Consider the following 21,535-nt stretch of genomic DNA (forward strand, 5'->3'; position numbering starts at 1 on the left):
TCTGAGACAGAAATAGTAAGTAAAAATAAAAGATAAATTCATAATTTTGTGTCCTGTAAACCCACAGATTTTAAGCCTGACAACAACAAGCTGTTTCTTCAGTGTTATGAAGGTTGTCTCTATACTGAAGATTCTAGATATTAGACTTATAGACTTCCTCTAATATAGGTAAGCAGCACCAAACCCAGTAAGAGCATACAATTGTCTTATTTGGCACACTAACATTCTGAAATGAAGTGAAACTTATCCTTGAATACACCAGTAGGCTGGCATGCCTTCTTAGCCATGGCTATTCCAAATTTTTGATTAAGAAGTCAGTAGTGTTTATCTCAAGCTCTACCAAGAAGACTGCTGAGTGTACAAGAGTTCTTATCTAAGCTCTCAGACCACAAAATGAGCAGGTGGAACAAGTAGCTTCCTTTAGCTCTATATATAACCCCCACTTCTTGGGAAAAAAACCCCACCAAACATGCACATCTGCAGAGAATACAGCAGCTTTTTCAGCTGCCACAAAAACATGGCAGTGCAGGTAAGACATTAAGGTTCTAACAAAAATGTTCTATCCTCCCATTTCTGTACACAATTACAGAGAAGCCACTGATATAATGAACAGTTCCCATGAATTAAATCACAACTCAACAAACACGAACATACCTTTTCACCAGGCAGACCTGCAACACCGTCGGGTCCTTTCACACCCATCTCACCCTACAAAACAAATTGATCAATTAGAACTCCACAGACTTCTGAGGTTAACAACAACTACTCAGGTCATATCAGACTCAATAGAAAAGCATCTTCTACCTGATTTTTTAGTAATGCAACTGCTGTGGAGGAGGATGCCTTACATGTAACACTAAAATCAGCAAAATAAATGCATTTCAAACACCTATAACATCAATTAAGTTCTTCATCAGACAAATACTTGCACATCCACATTTCCATAAAAGCAAGTCCACTAATTTTAAAGGAATTCATTGCAACAGAAGACTGAAACCAAGAGGGTGCATTTTCAGTTCTACACTGAGAAAGCTCAACGTGTAATACAGATTTGTACAAATCCATGTGCTCTCAATATTTTTGAAAGGTCTTATTTAAATTTCTCTCTCTCCCTTTAGAGAAACCAAACCCCAAATCATAAGCAATCTATAAGAAAATTTTAGTTTTGAGAGAAAAATTACTGACTGGTCAGGAGAGTTATGGAAGATCCCAGCAGCTGTAAATTGAACCATAAGTCTTAAAAATGACACAAGAAAACATCAAATCCAGAAATGTTGTTAAATAATGTAAAGTATAAGGTTTAAAAAATTAAAAATAAAAATCATTTGGATTCCATAGGAATACAACAAAAGCACTGAAACCTTGTAGTGTTCATTTTAAAACAAAACAAAACATTAGGTGTGCCTACTTCTACCAAGAAAAGAACATTCTCCAGCAAGAATAACATTATAACATTGGTCTGAAATGAAGTTATTAACATTTCTGAAATTGAGAAAGAATTATTAGCCTTTCTGAAGTTGAGCAGTAAGATTGGCCAGAAGTACACAACAAGAGTCGTATCAGAATCATAAAGGTTAAAAAACCCCTCCAAGATCATCAAGTCCAACCTTTGTCTGAACACCACCATGTCAATGAGACCACAGCACTGAGTGCCATGTCCAGTTGTTTCTTGAATGCCTCCAGGGAGAGTGACTTCACCACTTCCCTGGACAACTGATTCCAAAGACCGACCACCTTCTCAATGAAGAAATTCTTCCTGATGTCCAGCTTGAACCTTCTGTCACACAGCTTGAGGCCATTTCTTCTCATCCTGTCATTGGCTGCCTGCCTGACTCCCACCTGCCTACAACCTCCTTTCAGACACTTGTAGAGAACATTAAGGTCACCCCTGAGAATTCTTTTCTCCAGCCTAAATACCCCCAGCTCCCTCAATCACTCCTTTTAGGACTTGTTCTTATTGAGCATGCACTTGAACCCCTCATCCAGACCATGGATAAAGATATTAAACAGCTCTGCCTCAAAAATAGACAAAAATCCTGTATGTGTGAATAGAATGAATCCACTGGCACTGTGAGAGGTAAAAGTTACCTTATCTAATCACCCACAGAGTCATTCTCTTATCTATGCATCCTCTGTTCCCTTCTGCCACTTGCCAGTGTTTTAATAGACCAGTACCACTGTGTTACCTTCAGCAGTGTATTTTTATACACTGTGCAGGCTAAAATTACACAGCCTGCTACATGCCAGGAAACCTTTAGCCTGTGTGACTTACTAGCCAATTAACCAAGGTATGTTTACACTTCTGTTCCACTAACTGCAGACAGACTGCCCATCTTGAAGACAATTATTTTCCACTGCAGATTAGATCTTCTATCTTCTAGTTGTGATTTTAATAACCACATGTGGAAAGGTGGTAGTTTTTCATGATATTTTTGAATATAAATATCTGATACTATAGGTATCTAATAGTATTCATAGAAACAGTACCACAGACTAAAACCAAAAATATAGGAAATACATCTTCAATATTTTTTTATTTTAATAGTATTTTCCTTCTTGAGGCCTTAGAGTCTTTCACAAAAGTGAAGGATAAGTTGCTGGGAAAACAGCTTTGCAAGGTGGTGAACAGTAGTAGTACCAGGCTGGCATTTATAGGTTATGAGGTACACACAGTGCAACAACAGCCAAAGGTAGAACCAAGAGCTGTAAATCTACTGTCAGGATTTACTAAGGGTGACAGTAAAAATCCTTTTCAACTGAGCTTCTTGTGGGAGGGCAGGTGTTCAGCCATCCCCAGGAAAGCAGAGCTCCATCATATATAGTGGTGACTTGGGGAGATAAATGGTGTCACTCCACATGTTCCCCCTCTTCCTCCTTCTTCCCACTGCTTTATATACTTTATATACTGATCATGGCACCATGTGTAGGGCATGGAATATTCCTTTGGTAGTTGGGGTCACCTGTCCTGGCTGTTTCCTCTCCCAGCTCCTTGTGCACTCCCAGCCCTTGCTGGTGGGGTGGGGAGGGAGCAGAAAAGGCCTTGTCACTGTGCAAGCACTGCTTGGCAATAATGAAAACAACCCTGTGTTATTAACCCTGTTTCCAGCACAAATCCAAACCACATCTTCATACCAGCCACTGTGAATAAAAGAATAAAATGTCCCAACTAAAACCAGGACACAACATCACCAGAAAGGTCCAGGTTAAAAAAAAAAAAAAAAACAAAAAACAAACAAACAAACAAACAAAAAAAAAACCCCACAGAAAACAAAAAAGTGTCTATTAGCAAAAAGGAAAAAAATTAATTCACATTCAGAGAATGTTAGGAGAAAGGAAACTCATTCCAAAGGCAACATCACTCCAGGGTTTCCCTGGTACTGTGGGAGAGCAGAGAGTATATAGACAAGGAAGTATTATCCCTGCTACTCCCAGCAGAAGCCCCCAGCTGTGTTCTGTCCCATCAGTGCCAGAGCTCAGCCTCACCAAGGCCTGAGCTGGGTGTCACTGGTTTAACTACTGCACCAGTGCCAGTGACTGCTGGCTCCCCTGCTCCAGTTTCAGCTCTGGAATGGCCCCACTGGGGAAGTGTGACATTCCCCCACACCTCTGAGCACCTCAGAGCGCTGAGGACTTGCTGCCACCATCTCACTCCTCAGGAAGGCAAACTCAGGACTGAGATGAGTACTGGAATGGCAAATACGGTAACAAAGACAATAAGTCACATTTAAGAATTTTTTATAAGAAAAAAATTGTTGCATTGCTAATGACATTTCCCCTTTTTAATTTGATAACTTGGGTGATTAGTTGGTAAAACATAAGTGGGACTATCCATAAATTCTTAGGTTGGTAAGCATGAAGCATTTCATTCTGTTTATTCTAAGATTTTATTCTACTAAGTATACTGGCAATTCCTGACTTTGTCATAACTGACAGCCAGCCATATTTTGCTCAATTTTCTTCTTTTTCTTGAATTCCAGCTTCTAGGTCCCTATCAATAACCTCAGCAACAAAGACTGGAACCATTCTCAAGGCTGCATAGCACAATAGATATGTGTTAGGTGGAATCAAGTAGACTGGATTTTAAGAGGAAAGTCAGAGTAGCAGGAAAGAAAGACTAGCAAGGAAAATAGGCAGAAAGAACAGTTCAGCCACTTCATTTGTTCTCCAGGAGATCTTTTTTCATATCATTCTATTACAAATATTTTCCTACTGCAATAATATATCGCATAAACCTATCTCTACCAATCCTAAAATAGCCTTTTAAATGTCTTTTTTTAAAGCAAAATTTAAATTAATGAAGTTGAATAGCAATAAATTTCTCCATGGTGTGCCTCAACAGGCATTTTAATATTTGAAAGCAATCTGCCTCTGGCTTTTTGGTCCCTACTTCACTTACAGCATTAACCCATGACCTATTAACACAGTTAACATTGGTTTAATGTTATATAAAAATATTTAATTCTGTTTAGATCTCAATTTAAAATATTTCATGGGCACTCAATCTGCTTAAAATAAATAAAAGCAGAAAACACAGTTATTTTTTTAGCCTCCTTGAGAGAGAAAATCAGTTTATATATTCAGCATATATGTAATCATTCCAATTATGGTCACCTATATTCTGTCTTTCGGAAGAATTTCTACATACTGAGGACAAAACAGGATCTTTACAATGTTATCAAAAGACATTTGCTAACAACAAATATATTTGTAAGATTCTGAGTAGCTAAATACGATGCTGAAGTAGTACAAATTGCAACCAAATGGAAAACACAGTAAACATCTCACTCAGATCAGCAGAAGAGAAAACCCAACTTCACAGCAGATATCAAAATGTGCTAAAATCACAGGAGACTTCCACCTCATTTGTGTCCACTTGCAACTTGTGAAATACACTGTACTAAGAATCAAGCTGCCATGAGAATAAGAGAGACTATTATTTAGGGATAGTCCAAATTGTATGCTTAGTAAGTAGTAAACAAAGTTGGTCCAGGCAATTTTTTCACTTTTACTTGCTGAGAAATTAAAGAACAGCAGGTGGTCCCTTGCTGCAGAAACGGATCTCCCAGCAAGAATATCCTGCAGAGCAAACCAGCTATTTCATGCCTGAAGGGTGGGAGATCAGAGTTTTGAATGAAGAACTGTCCTCATGAAGTCATAATGGAAGGCCAGGTATACAAATAGGAAAGTCATTCACACAAATGGCATAATTTGGATCAGTGATGCTCCTGTGTATTCAGATGCACTGCTTGCCAGGGATATATCAATATTTGCACGAATGCTTGTTCCAGTGGAAATATGGCACTCCATCCATACTTTGGGCCTGCAATATACTTTGAATTTTGGCTCAGACCTGTTCAGAGGTACTAAGATGAACCAAGAGTACAGGAATGGAGTGGACACAAGCTAATAATTAAGTTCAAAATGTCTAAAATGGCTTATAAATTATCACACTTTACACTAGTGATAGCTTAGATGTTCCTGAATAGTCTGACCTTAGGGAGTAATGATGTTAGACTGAAGAGAAGGGCAATTTTGAGGGGCTTGAATATAGCCTAATATCAATCTCTGTCGATAGAGACTTCCTTGTCAATCCCACAGCAACAAAAAAAGATGTCAATTCAATCATACAATTAATTAAGGTGAATGGGAAATTGGAATGTGAAAGAGAAGCTGAGCACAAGCAAAGGGGGAAATGTGCTTAGGAACCACACACAACTCAGAGAAGACCTGTTTTTTTCATAACTAGCCAGCAAAGTTATCAAGAAGCTGCCTATTTTGTGTATTATACATTACAAGACACTGAGCCAGATTCTGTTAGTTTCCTTTACATAATCTGACAATAGGTCATGTATCCTACATGTCTGGAATGTTCTGGAGCCTTTCTGTCTCTTCAGGTCTAATTACTGATGTAACAAGGCCGTCATTGAGAATGAGTGTTACTGAAAACTTGCGTAAATGCAGAGTCAATGAGGAAAATGGTATTAAAATCTCAGAGAATGTTGCTTTCAGCTCCATCATGGCAGGCACTATTTAACACAAGATTTGTTTGCTCCCAAAGGTCAGTGAGCCAATCCTGATCACAGTCATACTGTGCCCTCCATCCAACCCCCCTTCCCCATCCCCCCAAAAAAGAAAAAAAACACCCACTGCAAAGCTAGGAAGTAACAAGTACTGGTCAATTATAAGAAAAGTTCAAATTAAGTAGCTTTCTACCTGTTTGGTGTACTACCCCTGACTTTAACCTGCTGATTCATTTAATTTTGTGAAAGGATATTTATGAATGTCAATACACTCTCTTTAGGTTAAACTTTTGGGTGCAGTGGGGTTCATTGACTCTCAGATAGTTCCATGCACAGAGAATCCATGCAATGAGGCTCTTTTTTTGTAAAACAAGTGGGAGAACAAAACCTTACATGCTTTGTTTAGAGGCACTCTGCTTAGCATGGTAAATACTGCTAATTGGCAGGGAGATTAAATGGCAAAAAAAAAAAAATCAGACCTGTGAAGTCTGCTTTCCCAATTTAGTAGCAATGGTCTAAATGGATCAGGTCAGGAGCAGAAGAACTCTTTCCCAAATAAATGCTAGGAAACTCCCAATGCTGCTAGCATAAGCTAAAACTAAAAACTGACAATTGTTTAATACACTCCAGATAAAAATTTCATGATTAGGTCTGAAAACTGACAGCAGTCCCTCTAGGTTGATCTGGACTATAGAAACTAACATGAATGAACTTTTTTTTTCACCTAAAAATACAGCTTGTGTCAAAAGTGAAATATATACTGGAGGGGAGGAGTTGTGGTGGGGGGCAATATACTGTGAAGGAATGTTCTTAATTTCAACCAGCTGTGTAGATAAGCCTTCTCAGAACTGGACCCTTTTCAGCCACATACTACAGTTATAGGAACCCTCCTGGCTGTCTTCACAAACAATTTAATCACATATTAAATGGTGTGCTGCAAGGTAGGATGTTGGGGCAGGATACCTCTGGATTAGGACAGTCTAGGCATCTTCCTCTCACACTGCATTCCCTGAACTCAATTGCTATCTCACTGTCTTTGTGGCAGATTTTCAAAAGTTTATTCAATTTGCCCCCTCTAATAGCACATGGAAAACACATTCCCAGACATGTCTTAATTCAGCATCCTCCAATAAAATTTAAGGAACGGAGTGTGAAAGGAAAACATCTGATATGTTGACCTATACTATAGGAAATTCCAAGCTACATAGCATAAGAATATAATGGTAAGCATTACAAGAAAATTCAGAAAAGGCACAAGGAAAGGACCAACTGGCCTGTCCTAAAGACTTGCCAATGTCAGATTCTTCTCTCTTCACAATTAAGTTTCAGGTAGGAGTGTTGTTAAAGAATATATGGAGGTCATATTTCATACCCTCCTACTGATGATTGCAAGGATGATTCCACCACACGGGATTCTGTCCATCAGCAGTGATGTACACACGTGAGATGGAAAAGTTCTTGTCAGATTATCTCCATACCTTCTGTATAAGGCATGGTGACAGGGCTGGGGAGGCATGTGCTTCCCAGGCACGTACACTGTGCTCCACAGAGCTGATGAGGTGACCCCAAAGTGGGGAAGCTGTAAGAGGCCTGACAGGGAGCTCACACACAGAGCCAGCCACTGACTGATAAAGGATCTACCCTGTGCTCAGGCAGATTCCTTTAAGGAATAACAGAATCCATATAATTCCCATTTAAGAATGATAAGCCAATGACAAGGCTTGAAAAAGAGAATTCAAGTGATATTTTACCTTTTCACCTTTCTCTCCTTTGTGGCCTGGCAAACCAGCTACTCCTGGTAATCCTGCTTCTCCCTGATTTTAAAAGAAATAAAAAAGTCAACAAAGCAGATCTCAAATGTATTTGGTTAGGTTTCCTGTCTTTGTCGCAAATGCCTGAAAAAGCAAATGACTCAATAAATATAGTGCAACACCCAGGAGAAATATTGAAAGAAAACAAACATTATGTAGAATATAATTCATTCTCAAATAAAAATATTTACACTAAATATAATGCCTAAATATAATTCTCAATTTTACCATGGTACTTTATTGGGTGTATAGTCAAACAATTAAACCTTACTGACATCTCTAACTTAACATTAAATCCAAAATGTACTGTTTCTTAACTGGGAAATACAATGTAAACATGTTACAATACTACGAACCAGTAAGATTTTTTCATGACTGGAAAAAAAAAAAAAAAAACAAAAAAAAACCACCAACTGTTTTTATATCCAACAAGATTAAACAGCATGATGCATTAAAAAGCAACAGGAAAACTTTATACTTTATTTGGAAAGCAGTAGCATCTCTGTGTAGATTCTTGCTGCATCCCTGGAAGCGTGTATATTTTGCTGGCATGAACAGTCACTGGTGATGAAGTTGTAGCTAGTAACCTCTCCTCATGTGGGCACTAAAAAAAAAAAAAAAAAAACACGAGATTTTCTGGTTTTGGTCCACTTTGGTTAACAGGTAAATACCATCCAACTGCTTGTTTTAAGTTATCTTCTGTTTTAATACTCCTGTACAAACCATATACAGAAAGTGACAACAATTTCCAAACAGAGAAAAAAGCTGTAAAAAATAAAATCTAGATATTGAGATCCTTCTGTACTAAAATTGATGCCAGTTAAAACTGATATGACTGTCCCACTTCTTTCTTCCAAAATACAGACGAATAAAGAGGAACAAAGTCTCCCAAAATTAGATGTAGTGAAACAGAAAATGTTGATGGGGATAAAGAAAAAAGACAGTACTGCATAGTCTCATCCTCTCCTCTGCCCTGCTTCTAAGTGCAAAATATAAAAGTGAATGCTGAGAAAAACTTTTTTTTTTTTTTTTGGTAGTTAAATACTTCTGGCATAGATAGTTTGGAAACAAACAAAAAAGCCCTGAAGCCAAGATTTACCTGTCTCTGACTCTGAGAACTGAGTCAACCTGAAGAAATACTACAGGACAAGTCAACAGAACCTGCTAAATCTCAGTAAGTCTCATTAAGATGTAATGAAGTTTTTTTTTGAGCCTTCTGTCAGAGAAATTCCCACAGGATTTTCTGCTTAGCATAGAAATTTTTTATCCAAGTATAAATTCCTTCCCTTAAATTACTCAAAATGTAGCTGTTATAGTGGGTAAGGAAGTTGTGAAAAAAATAAGTCAGAAAATGTAATGCTAGTTTTAATATGAAAGTCATTAACAAGTAGTCCACCATTTCTTACATCTTAAACATAAGACATACAAATGAAACTGCTGGTGCTTTTAGCTACATAGATGCATGAATATCTACACGTTATTGATAAAGCCTATTGTTAAGCTTTTTGTGTTCATATATAATTCAGGTTTGTTTCGTTCTTGTTTTTTTTGCTACTGTGTCATAACTGCTCAATAAATTCTATTTCCAAGCACAAAGTGGAACATACAGAAATTCCATTCATTCCACTTTTGCATAAGGTTATGCATTCAAGACAAAGTCTGCATTACTATCAAGAATATATTTAGAAATATAGTTGAACTATTAATCATTGTTAAAACTGAAATTTCCCCCCTGAAATTAGACCATGTTTCTTTCATGCTTCTCAGCACCAAGCAGTCTTGTGCTCTTTTGTTCTTGGGCAGATTTTTCTCTCTCATTCAGGTACACTTTCCCCTATCTCTTTGTAGATGTAATCAATCAGTCCTCCTACATGCTCTGGGCTTTTTTTTTTGCTGACTACAACCTTGGTGGTGATGGCAATGTCCACTGTCTCAGAGGAGCCTGATCTTACAGTCTACTTACAACTAGCAGGCCAATAATTAAACACAGTGTCTTTCTGAGGCTATTTGTGGTTTGGTTGGTTTTTATTTTAGTTTTTTTTTTTTTTTTGTTTGGTTTTTTTTTTGTTGTTGCTTTTTGGTTTTTTTTTTTTTTTTTTTTTTCTTTAATGGGTTAGATTGAGCAAAATAATTACATCTACAACTGCAAGCTATGGTTCTACTGTCTTCCAGTTTACACTGATTCTTGTCTATCAAAACAAGAAGGAAAAGTAAACTCTTTAAATCAATGTTTTCCCTCATGTTAAACAATATATACACATCAGCATGTGCATTCTAAAGAAGAAAGTATTTCATAGAATCAAGGTTGGAAGAGACCTGTAGGATCAAGTGAAACCATCAACCTACCACTACAACTTTGCAGTTATCAAAAGACCCATTCCTCCATTTTAGTGTACTGAAATAAAGAAAACTCAACACCATCCTATTTTCCTTCTCTTCCACTGTCATGCAGCTCTTTCATGGGCTTTGCTTATATCAGCTATAAAGCTTCAAAAGATGCAACTGTTACTGAAATGGCCTCTGTTGTTGGAAACCATTCTCAAGCCATCGCAGTGATTTGTTTCCTACTCTCTGAGGCTTCTTCAGTTACTAATTAGAAATTAATCAATGTCAAGGAATGCATTTAAAAAGCACTAGCAGCACCTAGTGCCTTTTGCTGATGTTCCACTGTACCATTTATTTAGGCAGCAAAAAACTATGTACCATGACTCTAGATATGGAATTCATTTTTAGGAGGTAATTAAACTATCACCTTTCTTGAAGTTTTTTTACAGCTCTTTAGCAAGAAACAATAAAGTAATTTCTTTTGTATTAACATTTGAATTTTAACAGATAACTTACCAAGTCTGCAGATATTTCACAACATGTATCTTCTGTTGCAAGTTGTGAATTACAATAAACTGCTATGTGGTGAAGTTCAATCTATTAAGGAATACAAAAGAAATTAATATGAGGTATAAAAAATTATGCATTATGGCATGCTTTTTCTTATCTTGGGCTAGTAAACTTTCTCTTTGAAACACTGCATATTTCTGAAATGCTAGAAAAAGACAAATCAAAAACAATTACACAACTCCTCATTTAAGGAACAAATTATGCAATCTATTACTTTAATGTAAATCAATTTTAGATTTCATTTATTTTCATGTAAGTTGCATCCATCTCTATTGCTTTGCTATATTACACAGGCATTTTAGCCTTGTAGACATCCTCTGCAAACCTTCTCTTCAGGAATGTAATTTTCCTCTGCAGGAAACTAAAAAAAAAAGGTTTGATAAACTCTCTATCACATGCATCTATTGCTTTGGAGAGACCTTTGCCTGGACATTGCCACTAAATCACCTGAAGAGCAAAAATCACAAATTCTGTATGTAAAGCTTTTGCTTCAGAGATTTGTTTTGGGTGGATGGAACAATGAGAAGCAAGTAATATTCTAACTTGTATTCTTGTCCTCATATTCCTCTTTCTGCCTCAGTTTTATATCCTCCTGCAATGTTAGCTGGCAATTACAATGTGCTATTTTCCTCTGGAACCCTACAGTGTACTTAACATCGCTGAAGCTTTCTGATGGTCACTAAAAACCCCAATGCAGATGTTTTAAACCTGGTAGCTGCATGTCACTGTACTTAAAACAAACTGATATTTCCTGAAGATTTCAAATTACTCTATGTGCTTTCAAGTTACTTTCCTCCCTGCGTGAGGAAACCGAAGATAGCATCCCTGGGACAGAAAATAGCCAAGAATATTATGGAGTTTCCTTGGGTAATTCTGGTACCAAAGGCTGCAGGAAACAACCTCTGGCCACTTCCTAATCCCTCCCTTTTGGATAAGGGAGAGACAACTGTGCCCCTATTTCTACATAGCTGAATTACTCTAGAAGACCTCAATACAGAAGTAATCCTTAATTATTTTGTGTCTTCCCTTTATCAAAGACAAAGTGTAACAGATGACTGATATAAACCTATAAATAAATCTTACTAAAAATGAAAGAAAATAATTAGGACTGCAAGTTACCTTTAAACATAGAAATAATATATCAGTGGTAATTAGGTGGCTCTTTCTTTAAATTAAATACAGAAAAACAGATCCTTAAAGCAGGACTGAGTTCTATGCAGTTACTTTGGCAACAGCTTTGTCTTAGCAGATGCTACATCATTGAATAATGTTTAGAGAAAAAACACTTAAGGACTTCAATTTAAGAATACACACTCAAAAATAATGACTGGGTTTGAACATTTTATCTACATGATTCTTTACAACTGTGTTAGTAAAAGTGTGGCTAAAACATTATTTCAAGTTATCTGTTTGTCCTTTCATACTACTCACATCTACAGGCTTATCATCCGCAGCACGAGAAGCAATCAGTGTCCTTCCCTGCAAGTCAATGGTGAATTTTTCATCAGTCTGCTTTCTCTCAATTAAATTACAATCCAAATAGAGGGAAATGATCCCTGACTGCACGCTAATACCAAGCTTATGCCACTGCCGATCAAACAATGGATAAATTTCTCGACTCTTGAAAGTGTAGTGCAGTATATTTCCCTGAGAGGATTTGGTCATATACTCCACCACCTTTTTTTTACCATCCAGGAGGACAGAGATCTGAAAGCAAGACAAAATAAAATAAGTGGTTATTTAAAAGTTATAAGGAAGAAGCACATAGGTAAACTAGATATAACAAAAATATTTCAACTACATACACTGGGGAAGAGTCATGTTATAAAGCATTCTTCTATGTAACTTGGTAAATACATATCAGCTATGAATCAAAACATGCATTTATTCTATTTTGCAGTCTAAACTGAATAGATTTTGCTAAATTTCAGTTATTCCTGCCACAAATTATAAATTATTTCGGAGCAGTCTGTCTATTTCGTATAAACTTTAGCTAAATCCATTAATGGAACATCCATTATTACATGTGCCATATTACATGTGGGAAAAAAGAAACTTTTTGAGGAAATAAATCAAAGATGACTCTAACCTCAGGTGTGTCATACTGATTTAAAACTTGCCATATATACCAACGCTCTTTCTTGGTATTTCGCCGTACACGGAACGTAGCAACCAGAGAATATTCTTCAGGAAGCCCATTTGGAAACACTTGCCTGGAACAGGAGGGAGGAAAAAGATTTCTTGTTATTCTTATATAAACAAGCACTGCTTAAAAGGAACGAACAGAAATAATACCTGGTGAAAACAAGAAGCCAAACACGTGCTCCCACTCATACATATTCACAGGCCTCAGCATTGAGAAGTGTTTCTTCTCAAAAGTACAATTCAGTCTTTTTATAAGAATAAATGACTGGAAGTTGTGTAATTAGTTTTTGGTCTAATTTTTTTAGCATCTGTGATTAATAGGAGACTAAAAAGAAATGATGCAAAGCGAATGTCCCACATGAAAATATTTAAAAATATGTCTTTTCCCAGTTTATTGCTTGGGATACTTGAATAAGTTTTGTAGAGGATTTGTGGAATAATCCCCATCCTTGGAGACTTTCAAAACACAGCTGGATAGGGCTCATAATAACCTGATCTAACTTTCAAGTTGGTCCTGCTTTGAGCAGGGATTTGATCCAGTGACCTCCATGGGCAATGACTCGGACATCTTGAGCATCAGAACAGTTGGACTTTATCAAGCTTGAAAAAAATAAGGAATGTATTTTAGAACAAATGATTTACTATTTTTTTGATTTTGTTATTACTTTCTCGCCTAAGATAGTGTCAATGTCTCCAAAAAAGTCTGACCTATCACAGAATGCACCTCAACACCACTTCCATGAACCCTTTGGAAAGTTTTTATTTCACAAAAAATGAAATCTCTACCTCAACTCTACAGACCTTGGTAACCATTAAATATACACTAATTATGTATTAATTAAATTATGATAGTACAATCAACTTATTTAATTTGAAGCTTCTGCATTTCAAATTATTTATTTTCTAAGACAGAAGTGAGAAAATTAAAACCAGAGATCTCTACACAACACAGGAGTAGCAAAAGTGTTCACATTGCTCTTTGCAATCAGCTAGCCATGGTGCAAAAAGCATTCCCTGGATCAGAGTTCAGGAAACCTGACTCCCTACGTAGCAGAAAAATTTCCTTCATTTTATTTCCCACAATCACATGAAGCCAATGGTTTAATTCTAAAAAAAAAAAACAAAACCACAAACTGATGGGATTACAATTATACAGCAATGTGCTATAAAACTTTTCTTAAAAACAAAACAAAATAAAACAAACAACAAAGGTGGGGGCAAAGAAAGAGCAAAGCACTACAGCTGATGAAACAATAGCCCCACAACCCTCGTAGACATTGTTGTACTTAGGAGCTCAGGAAAAATGCCTCCTGTGCAGAGAAGCCTGCTCTAAATCCTGCCAAGGAGCTTCTTTATGGACTAGCACCTATTTAAGTCCCTCATGTGGGAATCACACTTCTTTGGCTTATTTCCCACAGCTGATTCCTGTTTTATCCTAGGACCAAATTGGCTGCTGTCCCACATTGTTAGTGGACCCATATGCTGTTGTACAGCTATAGATGTCGGAATGTCAAAAGGCAAGGCAAAAGAGAATAGGCTTGGCTGTACTTAGACCTAGATTTCATACTTTGTATTTCAAATATAGCATAAAGAACATGCTTCATGATTTATATCTTCACTGGGCATGAGTGTGTGACTGCAGAACAATAAACTATCTGGACATGGGACCAGCCCTATGATTTCCTGCACCCCAGGCAGGCTAAGGAGATGGTATCTCAGGCTTACAGCTGTAAGCTAGACAGGATATCTGGCACCTGATGTGGATGGGAGCATTTGATTAGCTCTCCAAAATCAATTAACTTTCCCAGCTAAGTTCCATATTGGGGACACTGGGGAATTCACATTAATGGACAAAGGACAGACAACTATGGAAAAGAAATGCTCAGAAGTCTTCACCAAATGAAAAGAGGGGAAACCATGATTGTTACTATAGGCCTGGAAGACAAGCAGAAGCAGTCTTTGGGTAAGGTGACACTATTTTCTACACACCCCCACCCACCCACCACTCCATCGCTTTTCACTGCATGCCTTCCTAACACTTTCACAGCCATCTAGATGTAAGACAGTATTAAGTCTTCTAAAACTGTGTTTCTCTCAGAATTTTCTCAAATAAGCTTGGTTGTGTGAGTACACGTGATATAAATTTACCTTCCTTAACTATTTACCAAACCATTCAGGAAACAAACGAAGAGCTAATGTATGGGCCAGCGCTACAAAAACCAGCAGGAGCTCACACTAACTAACTTCCTTTACCTTTGAGCTGACAAAGAAAACTGTATTGAGAGAAGTGAGAAAATCAGACAACATCAAATTAATTCCTAAAGACATTACCAATTTAAGTGAAGTCAACTAAAGAGGCAAGATTTAAGCAGAATTGGACCAAGGGTAAATTCAGTTAGATTCCAAAAATAACTTAGGTAGGAAAGTACTTCTGAAGGTCAATGGATTTAACCCTGAGCTTAAAGTAGGGACAACCAGAAAATTATATCAGGTTACCGTAAGTCTTGTCCTGCTGAGTTTTGGAAGTATCTAGAATGGAAATTATTCCACAACTCTTTGGAAAACTTGTTCCAGTATCTGGCCAACAAACAGCACAAATTTAATATACAGCTACCATATACCAGAGATATAACTTAACAGGAGCAGCATCTTTATTTTGAGAAGAGTTATCATTGGTGCCTATATGAAAATTCCTGGGTGACCAAAAAATCGTTAACAGATGCTTTAAAGTACACACTTGACAGTCAACCCTTCTAGCTAGATGGTGAAAATGAAAAGGAACAAAATAATGGGATGAAATATCCAGAAAACCAGCAGGCTATCTGCTACCATACACAATTTCCACTATGCTCTTGCCCCTGAATGGCTTCAAGTGACTGTAAAAGAATAAAAAAGCATGCATTGAGCATTGAAGTGACTAAGGTACAGATGATTAATAAGATACTTCAGTGATATTTAAGTATTATTACCATGGCATCTTCTACTCTGTAAAATCAGTTAAAAATCCTCAAAAATAGGCAGAGTATGTACATGTTTTAAGCAATAAATATAATGATATTTGATGAGAAAAATAAAAGACTAAAAAGAAAAATTAACATAAAACTTCATGTTGGAACATGAGAAAAGCCAACTCAAAATTTCATAGAATACTGAATTTGAAATTCAGAAGTTCTTTGAATGTTTACTATACTGTTTCATCTGATCACATCTACAAACATTTAAAACCTGAGAAAACTTATGAGGTATTATGTACAGGGTGAAAACAATAAAGGAACAGCATTAAACGTTAATAAAAAATTCAAAAGCAAGTTGTTCCACACATCCACAACCTGAAAAGTACTCCAACACAGAGTGTTTAACCTTTCCACATGGCACAGTATAAAAATAATAAGAAAAGCAGAGACAAGAAGGGTGAAGGAAACCTACATCAAGCTCACCTCAATGTCTACATATGTACACACAGCACAAACAGAGAATGTGAACTTAAGGTAGTAAGTCATGATGTCTACACCAAAAGCAGTAAGAGACATGACAGGTTTTAAGCAAGTTATAATGTTACAGAAATATGGGTAGCAACTGGTAAGTGTACGAATTTATCCGTAAAGACAAGACACAAGAACTTACAAATTAACACAGACAAGCAGATGAGGGTATCCTTGACATCTGATCTCTCAACCAGATGCCTTTTTGGACAACAGTGTCTGAACAAAATTACATCATCAGAGTTGGGAGAAAAAAATCTGAGCTCTCCATGGAAAGCAAATATCCTATTCAGTGGAACAACAGTTAAGTTCTCCCATTCTTGTTTAATTTCCTTACCAAACCAGACATCCTTCCCAGATGACTACTCAAACTTTTAAGGCTATTAAAAAGGTGCTTTCTTCCTCTTCTGCACTCAAACCACTCATGACTGCTGTGGTTTGTGTTGAATCCGATGCTGTCCAAGCTTACTGTGTGTGACCGAAGCACAGGCAATGGCTTAGGCACCTCTAGGGACATGGGCAATGTTCTGGCATCTCTACATACATCTTTGAGTCACAATGGAACTTGGGTGGGAGTTACATGCCTGTCTACTTAAGCCATGGTGCTTCTAAGCATGCCTGGAATTTATGCCCAGATGCCAGGGGAAATCAGTTGTCCAAAATTATTCATTTTAGGTGCCACTAGGGGTTGGGTGGTGCTTGAGAGTGGGTAATTTGAATTATTCTCAGACTCAGGCACCCAGAGTCTGATTAAATTACACTTTAGGTGGAATTTTGACAGTTTGATTCTCTCCCTCTGTCCATATTGTCAGCAGTATATAATAAAAAATTCAAGTTGACGAATGGAGCACTGTGTTCTCAAAGCAAAGCACACCCTTGGTGGAAACTACTGAAAACAATAGCAGGAATTGAAGCACATGAACTGAATACAGAGGTTTGAATTTACACCACCCTGGTCTGCTGGGCTGAGATGTACTGCAAATTACAGAGGCCTCAGCTGGCAAATTGAGAAGACCATCAATAGCCAGCAGGAACATTCCCAACAATACAAGGTTTTAGATTATACACAGATATGTTACAAATCCATACATTCAGGTCTTAATATTTCACTGGTTGAAACATGAGGCAGATGCAGCCAGAATGGTAACAAACACACGTGTTCTTGTAACAACTGTGTGCCACTCTGTCAAAGCATATGTATACACAGAATTGCAAAGGCTTTTGCTGCATTCTCCTCTTTTTTTACTGCATCAAATGTAGCCATAATTTTTCCTAAAAACAGGTGTATACTATGACTGTACATTATGAGGTTACCAGAAGAGCAGTTACAAGAATGTTGCATGAACATTACCACTGTATTTGTGCATACCTTCCACTGTTTATAAAGATTAAGTATAGAATGACTTTTGGTAAAATATTTTCTTTATTCATTTGTTTCCTCAAAGGTTCTGAAATGCATATACCAGCTGGAACTCCTAGTGCTAGCATACTAAAAGAAGTAATTATGAATGAATTAACTGTGTATTCACTATGCTATAAACAGTTTTAGTTCTATCTTTGTAAAGCAGCATTGAGTTACGCATATCAAATTTAGTAAGGCAATCCTTTATTTACCTTTTGTTTTTATTTTTAAAAAAAGCACTAATGGAAAAGCAGCATCTATTTTTGAATCCCATGAACTCCAATTGTTCCATATCGAATGAGAATACACTACAGCATATGATAAACTTCCGTATTTACAAGTATCAATGAAGCCTCCAGCTTGCTGTATATCTTCCAAGAAGAGAAAGATGAGCCAACTTGCATTTCCTGAGAGTGAAGTGAGAGATGTTTTGAGTTTATGGCAAGAGATATCTTTTTCAGCTGACATATACAATTACCTGGTGTATGTCACTTGTAACATGACAATGTTACAATAATTTGGTGACCAGAGCTCAAGGAGTTGGTTTAAAAAACTTTCCTGTGTTGGGTAATGATTTATTTCATACTTCATTGACAGAGACACCGAAGTGTTAACTTTTTAATGTTTGCAAAGGGTTTAAACTCAGATCTGTTATGAATAAAAAAGTAAAGCTCAGGTGCACCAAATACAAAAGTCTCCACATTATTATTAATATTTCTACAACAAATTGGTATATTTTTGATTCTCAGTTTTTTACTTAACTTGACTGATACTACAGGAGAACAGAAATCAACTAACTAAAACAATTTAGCAATCCCTGCCTAGAAAATGTATTTCAAATTCTTTTCAAATAAAAGCTAGGAACAGCTGTCTTTTCTGTCAGAATAAGAAATAATTTCCTTCCCATCCATCTTCCTCAAATCACTTTAAGATGCACTGTATAGTTTCATGTTACATTAGGCCTCAAGTTGTTTTCATGCGACACATTATATGATGCAACTGAAGGGAAACTATTCAGACAGCTTAAGAGTTATTAATTACTTAGGGAGAGCTCAACCCACTCATGAAATGTACTGCTGAAAGCAAAGCTGCAGATTATTTTAACATCGAGAAGAGGGATTTACCTAATATTTCATATACTTTGGCACGCCTCTGCTTTCATTTGCAGAACAGGTATAGGTTAGCTGACTCTTAATGTACACGTTGTTCAGGAATTTTTTGGAGAGAAAGTCAATTGTATTGATATCAAAATTTTAAAGGGCATTTGAAAAAACATTGGTTTGAAAGAGGCACAGAAATACCAAAACCATTATGTCTGTGCAAGGTACTTTTACCCTAGGGTTAACAGCAGTATTCAGTATCCTTATTTACAGGAATTACTGGTGAACTCCTGGCCCTAAAGAAGTCAAAGGTAAAGCTTCTTTTCATTTTAAAGATATCAGAATAACTGTCTGCTTTCCAAGTTTAGCCTATTTCTGTGTAGTTTAAACTTTCTGGGAAAAAAAAATCAGCAGTAATAAGAACAAGACAATTAAAAGCAGTAATACATAGTAACAGATATTGGAAATACAACATTTTTCTTCTCTTTTTCCTAAGTAGAATTCTGCTGAATTTTGATAATGTTTTTAGAAATTTCTGGTCAACAAAGAATTTTGGAGTCTCATGTTGTGGAAGGCAGCTTTCAGCAATTTTGATGAAGTTACACACTTGCTGGTTTGAGCAGCATGGGGCAGAGGGATATCAGAAAGTGCTGTCCAATTCCATGATTCAGGGAAAACAGATGGAGAGGAAGTGTTTTCCCCTGTGTGAAAAAACTAGAGACCATGTTTTTGTTTCTTTGTTCCCCATCTCTCAATTTGTTTGTTCTCTGGTCATCTAAGCAAAAGAAACACTCTGAACAAAAGATCTGTGTTCAGTGTAAGTGGTGGCAACATCCATTTACACTGAAAATATAAAAATAACCAAGAGAAAATCATCTGTTTTGAACTCCAATCATTTCTTGTTGAGAATTATGCTCTTTCTAGATATATACCTCATTCTGCTTTCCCTTTAGTACTGACATGTAGAACTTCAGACACGTTCATCCCCATCCCCAGTTTTGTAATACATTTCTACTTCTGTGATTCACTGTAGGGACTGAAACCACCCTGCATTCATGAAAACATGGTCTTATTGTTCAGTATGGACATCCCAGAAACATTCAGTGCTTTTCCTTACTCAAAACCACACTGGTAAATTGACTGCCCCTAAAGAAAAATTCACTTAGGGTCTGACATTTCTCACAAGCAGCACACACACACACACACACACACACACACACACACACACACACACACACACAAAAACCAAAAAACCAAAAACAACAACAACAACAAAAAAACCACACCAAAACCAAACCAAACCAAAAAAAACCAAAAAAAAACCAAAAACAAACAAACAAACAAAAACCCACAGAACAAAATTTTCTAATTTTCTCTTTGGAGATTAATAGCAGAATCTAGAGAAGTGTGATGATCTGTCCTTTCCTTCAGTGGGTTTGTGATTGTCTCCAAAGATACAGTCTCCATTAAAAATTTAAAACTAGGATGTGCTTAAAAGAATGGCAGAGATTTAAATTGTCTTCAGCTCATTCAAGAATTGAATCAAGATTTTTGGCCTTTAGAGACTATATAAAAATGCCACTTTTCTGTTCTAAATACCCTAAAATCAAACTGTGGATAGCAACCATCAAGAGAAGAGGATGAAAATTTAAATAGTGTAAGAGGACTTTGGATATTTCTTTCAACATCCACCCATATTTTTATTTTGACATTTTAGGAGCTGTTTTCTAACTCACATGATCCTTCTAGTTAGCTCCCAGAAATGGAACAAACACAACAGGTCTAGTTATTAGTCTGTTATTTGTCAGACTCTGAAGTCAATATTAAGTCCTTATGCTAAATATGATTATCTACAGTGGAATGAAATTATTCAGCTGATCAAGAAACCTTCTGATGATGTTAATGAAAAAAATTATGGTAACCTATGGCAGGCAACTGACAGAGAAAATTGCTCTGCACACATTTTTATATGCTTCCTACCCTGTTGTAGGAAGCAAGACCTATTGTACAGTATTAAATATTTGTATATTTAAGTGGTTGCTGTTGTCTGGAAAAGTAAAGAAAATTCAAACTACAACAGACAATTTGTCCATTGGAGGCCATGAAGACAGAGAGAAAATGCACTTCATACTATGGAAAGGAGGGATGACATCAGGAATTACTTGGCTTATATATCCATACAATCTTCCCTGTAGGAGGAAGAAATCTAAGCATACATTTGTCTTCAGACATTTGTACAGATATGTAGAGACACTAACTGATTGCACAACGGTGTCTTTAGTTTGATACAGAGGAGGGTGACTCAGCTCCAGCAGAGCTTCATGCTGAGAGACTCACACCCTTTTACTTCTCACGCTGGGGTTTTGGAAGGCACCTTGTGCGTTCCTGCATGACATCATGCTACCCAACCTAAAAACGTTGTTTCCATAGAACACTCAATTTCTTCCTGTTTAGTCTCCCCTCAACCCCATCCCAGACTTCTGGTAGCTTTTTACAATGAACCAATGGAACAAGTACTAGCGAAGTGAACTGCTGATTACACTTGGAACAGGCTCTCCCTTTCCTTCCCAGGTTCATTCTGCCAAGTCCTAGACAACCCTGGCTGATGGTAAAGGGCAAACCATCTCACAGGCCAGCATTCCTCTTAGGAAAATGCTGAGCACTCACAGTGAACCTAACA

At 36.9% G+C, this 21,535-nt stretch overlaps 1 protein-coding gene across 1 annotated transcript in view; it reads right to left on the reverse strand.

The window, feature by feature from the left end:
- Nucleotides 1-21,535, reverse strand: part of COL19A1 (collagen type XIX alpha 1 chain) — a 194,809-nt gene that overhangs the window by 129,100 nt on the left and 44,174 nt on the right. The window contains exons 7-12 of the mRNA XM_053937526.1: nt 12,816-12,939; nt 12,158-12,433; nt 10,673-10,753; nt 8,310-8,435; nt 7,772-7,834; nt 655-708 (exon numbers count right to left, since the gene is read on the reverse strand). Coding sequence (XP_053793501.1) covers nt 655-708; nt 7,772-7,834; nt 8,310-8,435; nt 10,673-10,753; nt 12,158-12,433; nt 12,816-12,939 — 724 coding nt within the window. The remainder of the gene's footprint in view (nt 1-654; nt 709-7,771; nt 7,835-8,309; nt 8,436-10,672; nt 10,754-12,157; nt 12,434-12,815; nt 12,940-21,535) is intronic.

Source organism: Vidua chalybeata, chromosome 3, assembly GCF_026979565.1.
Source record: "Vidua chalybeata isolate OUT-0048 chromosome 3, bVidCha1 merged haplotype, whole genome shotgun sequence".
In the NCBI taxonomy this organism is placed as follows: Eukaryota; Metazoa; Chordata; class Aves; order Passeriformes; family Viduidae; genus Vidua; species Vidua chalybeata.